Source organism: Dendroctonus ponderosae, unplaced genomic scaffold, assembly GCF_020466585.1.
Source record: "Dendroctonus ponderosae isolate FM_Combo_2020 unplaced genomic scaffold, Dpon_F_20191213v2 Dpon_F_20191213_5, whole genome shotgun sequence".
NCBI lineage: Eukaryota > Metazoa > Arthropoda > Insecta > Coleoptera > Curculionidae > Dendroctonus > Dendroctonus ponderosae.
The window spans coordinates 14,968,373-14,973,848 of record NW_026018715.1 but is presented as its reverse complement, the minus strand read 5'-3'; the positions used below and the strand labels follow the sequence as shown (position 1 = coordinate 14,973,848).

The following is a 5,476-nucleotide window of genomic DNA, read 5'->3' as shown; positions in this document are numbered from 1 at the left end:
ATATATATATATTCATATTCAAATAAACACCGATGCGTGCAAGTGGCCCATTATTTTATGTGTGAACACCGCAGGAAAAATGCATGATTGTGTTCTTATCCAGGAAGGCAGTTCCACACCTCTTCACAAGACCACGTGTTCCTCTGCCATCATGTTCGGTCTGAGTCCACCGAGCGAGAGCAACTTGATGCAGCGCCGCGTTAAAGTCCGCTCGATGTATCTGCAGCCTCATCCAGCTACCAACGCTATCTCAAGCCCCAGCTGTTAAGGCTGGGGGCGAACAGCAGCTCTTTCAAAAAAAAAACAATCAGAAAAAGGTAACCAGATCAGTGCTGTTGTAGAGTCAAGGGGAATCTTCAATTCCGCCGGAGGTAGAAACTGCTGCTGGCAGTGAATCATCCCATCTTCGGCGTTATTTTCAATGGAGGCTCTGTTGCCCTTTAAGCCAACTTCCGACTTCAGCTGTTCAAGGTGGGGGTACTGCTGCTGGGGCAGTTAATGGCGCTAATAATTCCGGAACGGTTTGGGTGATGAAACGATTCAAGCGCAACACTGGGGAATTTTAATGAGTGGGTCGATTCGACACCAAGCAAAAGCGCATATCAGCAAATCAGCGGCGTAACAGTTGGGGGAAACAACCCGAACAGAGCAAGCAATTGTACAATTAGTCCAGTTAATATAGGTATTGTAAATTGAGAGTCTAACTCTGTTTTCAAGAAGCACTATTTTATATGCTCGTTAAACTGTTAAATTAAAACTGTCCTCACTCGTTAGGATTTTAGCAATAGTGTTCAAAGCGCGCTCCTTTTGTCTTTTTCAAGACTCGGAGGAGCTCAGTGCAATGCGATTGTCAACCGTTACTATTGCGTTACCCGAAGAGCCAAACATCCGGTTGAACTGTATGTTCAGTCGGCGTATTTAATGCAAAAAATGTTAATTTGTTTCTTGCTTCGATAGTCTATTATTGTTTGTTAAATGGTTGCATCACCCAAATTTTCGATATAATGTTTTTTTGGTTTTCCTGTGCAATTTGCATTTGCAAAACCGGTGCTTTACCCGGCACAAGAAGTTTGTTTTCTTTTTTTATATATTTTTATATGTAAGACTGGAACATCTAAACGCCGATGGGGGAATGTCGCAGAAACCATTATAATTAAATTTCTTCGTTGGTTTTTCACTACAGCTGTCTGCATATTGAATTTATAGCGCGAGCGCTGATTGATTCAGATAGAGTAGATGCTTCTTGCTCGATTTTTGTATGTTTTAATGGACAGTTTTGGAAATTCCGATCGGGTCTTAACTGTTTAAGATTCGATGGAAAAGGTCCAGTTAAAAAAGTCTGCCCAGCCGTTTAGATGGTCCAAGTCGAGGCCTAGTGTTAGATACTGCGCTTGATTTTTTAATACTTTTGTATGTGTTGAGGTAGATTGACAAATCCAGTCTACATTTTGTGATAATAAGTAAAAGTAAGCATCTGACAGTGCGAGTTAGGCGCACTTGATAGACTGTAGACCGCCGTACCTGCTTTCAGTTCAGTGAGAAGATACGGAAACTAAAAAAACTGACGCACTGACAGTCCATTTATATTTTTACGAGTCCTACGTGTATTTGGATATTTTGTAAAGATTTTTCTAACGTGGCTCAAAACGTAGGTTACTGTTTCTACCTGGTTTGTGTAGGTATCGCCTGAATTTATCCAAACTGGGGCTAAAGAAATGACAAGCTGGCAGCACGATTTTCCCATGGTGTTCCATCCTCAGCTGTATTAATTTATCTTCCCAAATAATAATTATTAAGGACTTTGTCCGACGAAATCCCAATTGTTCTTGCATGTGCCCAGTGATTCATTTAACGCACGGCGGGCGGCTCCAAAGTGGCGCTTACAAGTGTTGAATGTGAGCGCCTCTTCGGAGCGGCCTGATTTCCTGCCAGTTTGGCATTGCAACTTCCAACACTCAGGGTTGTATTAGTTTGGAGGGCGAGGGAAAAAAACCATAATTTAGTTGGTGAAACTCGCAGCGAATGAATGTGTGCAGTCGAGCGACTGGGAGTACTGAATGAATGCCATAAGTGTAGATTACTTACAGATCAGAGTATTTTAGCATCATTATGTTTAGAAAGGTTACTAGTGACATCAACCATCTACCATGGCTCGGTCCATGAGTGCCATTGTTTTTCTACTTATTTTTGTTGTGTTAAGTAAATTCATCATATCACCCTCTCAAAAAACACCACCCACCACCACCTCCAGCGATAATTAGAATTATATTTGAAACTGATTGTTTTGTCATTGAATTTTTCACTTTCAGCAGCATTCTACAATAATTGTGGATCTAGAGAAATTGCTGTACCAAGCGTGCTTTAATTTCTTATAATAAAGACCGATTTTTCTAGTCAAGTTGTTTGATTTTGCCAGTTTGAAGTTGCCGCCATTTCTCACTCCGTGGAGCAAGTGAAGTTGGCCAGCCTGAACGCACCTACGTCACTATTGTTTTTGTACAAACCGGTGATTTTAATTGGGTATACAGGGAAAATCTAGCAGACTTGAAAGTGAGTGTCGTTTGAACTTCAATCAATCAAGAAGTGGATTATTTTTGGTGCGCGCTAAATGTTCGTTAATTCAGCTGCCGAAACGTAAACATCGCCGGCAATTGTTACCGCAAAAATCACGAATACAGTGGTGACATCGCTTATTTCAACGTTTGTTTTTAAGTTTAAAACGTAAAACAATACTTACAGGCTTGCAAAAGGCGAGTAGCACTAAACCAAACCAATCACAATGACATCTAATCAAAATAAGTGCCAAATGTTACTAGCACAGATCACAGAGGTAATCAGATCACTCTGTAATCTGTGGTTACCAGTAGGGTGCAGTCATAACTTAGCAGTCAGTGGGCGTTTTGACTTTTGAACTTGCGAATGGAAAGATCCCTATATGTCTTACGGAAGTACGTCAAGGGAATAGTTTGACAGGTTTGGCGGTTTGTGACGCACAGCAAAAGTTTTTTGGATTTTTTCTCGTCATATTTAAGGGTGAAAAATTGTGTTTTTTTGAGCTCAATCGATTCCTTTTGACGTAAGAAGGTAAGAAAAACGCCTGAAATTTGTCCAAAATATCGATTATTTCGGATCTGAAACTTTTAGCATGTTTTTTAATCAGTTCGAAGCATTCTTCGGGTCCGTCAGATGAAAGTGATGTACAATTAAGACATTTTGGGAAAATTTAATTTTTTTCAAAAACCCACCCCCACTCTTAGAAAAATTTCAGCCAAAAATCAAAATTTTACATGCGTGTTTTTTGAGCTCAATCGATTCCTTTTGACGTAAGAACGTCACAAATGTGCATTTATAAAGCGTTTGGGTCAATAATAATGCAGAAATTGTCGGTTAAAGATCGCGACCGATCAAAAAACGAGTAAAATTTGCCGAAAATGTTTATTATTTCGGATCCGAAACTTCTAGCATGTTTTTTAATCAGTTCGATGCATTCTTCGCGTCCGGGAGACGAAAATGATGTAAAATTTAAGACATTTTGGAAAAATTTCAATTTTTTCAAAAAATCGACCCCCACCCTTAGAAAAATTTCGGCCAAAAATCAAAATTTCACATGCGTGTTTTTTGAGCTCATTCGATTCCTTTTGACGTAAGAAGGTCACAAATGTGCATTTATAAAACGTTTGGGTCAATAATAAGGCGGAAATCGTCGGTTAAAGATCGTGAACTCTCAAAAAATATCCATTGAACTTTGGGAGTATTTTGGGCGGCTTCAATACGAAGCCCATCTGAAGAACCGATCCAGAGTAGTTTTAGTCTTCTGTTCTTTTTAAATTGCGAAATCGACCGAACATGGCCTTTTGTGGCGTTGTTCGCTCGAGAAATCTCGCATTTCTTTTAAAGTATTATTTTTCTCTTGAAAATTAGTGACGAAAAAAACCAATAGAATTTATTCAATCCCAGTCCAGGAGGAGGAAAAATCGTACTTTTTTCTGTTCATTCATCATTCATCGTTGCGCTTTCATGATTATTTTAGGCTATTTATCGCCTATTCACTTTACTTTGAATGTTTCCCACTGTCTACTATTTGCCCTTTCTTCCATCTTTCTTAGAATTATGTCGGATAAAAGCCCAAACGAATTCTTCAATGATATATTTTAAATAAAGATACATAACTAATCGGGTACAATTCTTAAGAAAACAATCCAGCTTTTAAGTACCTACAAGTAAATAAAGATAACAAGTTGAAAGCGCTTAATATACTTAGTGGAGTGTTAGTACTTATCCGCGTTTTAAAATACGTGGGTGAGTTTAGCTCAAAAACGAAAAGCTTTCTAAGAGCGGAATATAAAATGGATTAAGCAACAAATAAGCTAATATTATATAAGAGTTCTGTGGAGCTCACTTTTGGGTGCATCAGCAGCGAGAAAATGGGAGAATCCGCTCGCATTTAATGCGTGCTATTTTACAGCTTTGGAGAGTTGGCTGTAGAATATTCCAAAAATGAGCTTCACATCTCTACAACCCTGAAGCGAACTGGAGAGTTGTTCGCTTTCAGGTAGAGAACAAACTGCGCAAAAACGTGGAGAGCTCGTTTTCATCGCGGTACATTCTTAATCAACATCTGCGTGTTCCTACTACACAACCATCATATAAATCAACAGTATAAAATATATATTAAGTTCGTAATATATTCGTGTGCGTACTTCCCAATATACAAATAAAGACATTTACATTCTCTTATTCATATAAAAAACTACATGCTAAGTAGGTAGCGCCTGCAGAGGCAAGAAACTCAATATTGGCAAATAACACAACTGTCTTATTTACAACACCGGTACAAAACAACAAATATCAAAAAGTCTATAAAAATTAACAATCTAAACGAAAATCTCATCCAGTAACAAAGTATCAAAGAAATGGAATGAATTTCCCGCCTGCCACCCGACGGGGGCCGGATTAAATCGGCGGATTGCCCTCATTGTACCTCAAAGTCGGCGTCAAACTGTTTGCAATCGAATTGACTAGAGAACAGGCGTAGTCGTCTTCTGAGTAAGGCACTAGCGAGGCTGCGCCCAACATCAGAAGCATCAGCGCTTGGATTGGCACTGATGCTCGCACCACTCTACCCAAGAACCGATAACCGCGTCTCAGAACGGACGTGTTTATTTCTGAGTCATCTGAAGCACCACTAGAACAGAAAAATGTTATTAACGTTTTTCCAAACGAAAGAACGCTTGACGGGGTTGCATTTTACTGATTTCGACAGTGTGGAGCAACTAAAAAGCTTTATCAAAAATTCGGAAATTTCTATAGTTTACCTTCACTAGTTGCTCTGAACGGATAAAGCCCGTGTCCCATGCATCCGTTTGTACGAAAGTGTTTCTATTGGTTGGAGATCTGTCAATTCGTACGACGACGGACGAATTGACAGATGATACGATGGTACGAAAGTGTTTCTATTGGTTGGAGATCTGTCAAT

At 39.4% G+C, this 5,476-nt stretch overlaps 3 protein-coding genes across 3 annotated transcripts in view; 1 reads left to right on the top strand and 2 right to left on the bottom strand.

Moving 5' to 3' along the window:
* The window catches only part of LOC109542078 (MAP kinase-interacting serine/threonine-protein kinase 1), a gene marked incomplete at its 5' end in the record, with an annotated part of 12,070 nt that extends 9,677 nt beyond the window's left edge, over positions 1–2,393 (top strand). Inside the window, 1 exon segment of the mRNA XM_019911133.2 lies at positions 104–2,393. Coding sequence (XP_019766692.1) covers positions 104–268 — 165 coding nt within the window.
* The window catches only part of LOC109542034 (muscle-specific protein 300 kDa), a gene marked incomplete in the record, with an annotated part of 344,492 nt that overhangs the window by 255,492 nt on the left and 83,524 nt on the right, over positions 1–5,476 (bottom strand).
* The window catches only part of LOC109542039 (muscle-specific protein 300 kDa), a gene marked incomplete in the record, with an annotated part of 19,499 nt that continues 18,155 nt past the window's right edge, over positions 4,133–5,476 (bottom strand). The window contains 1 exon segment of the mRNA XM_048666354.1: positions 4,133–5,185. Within this exon segment, the coding sequence (XP_048522311.1) occupies positions 4,954–5,185 (232 nt within the window).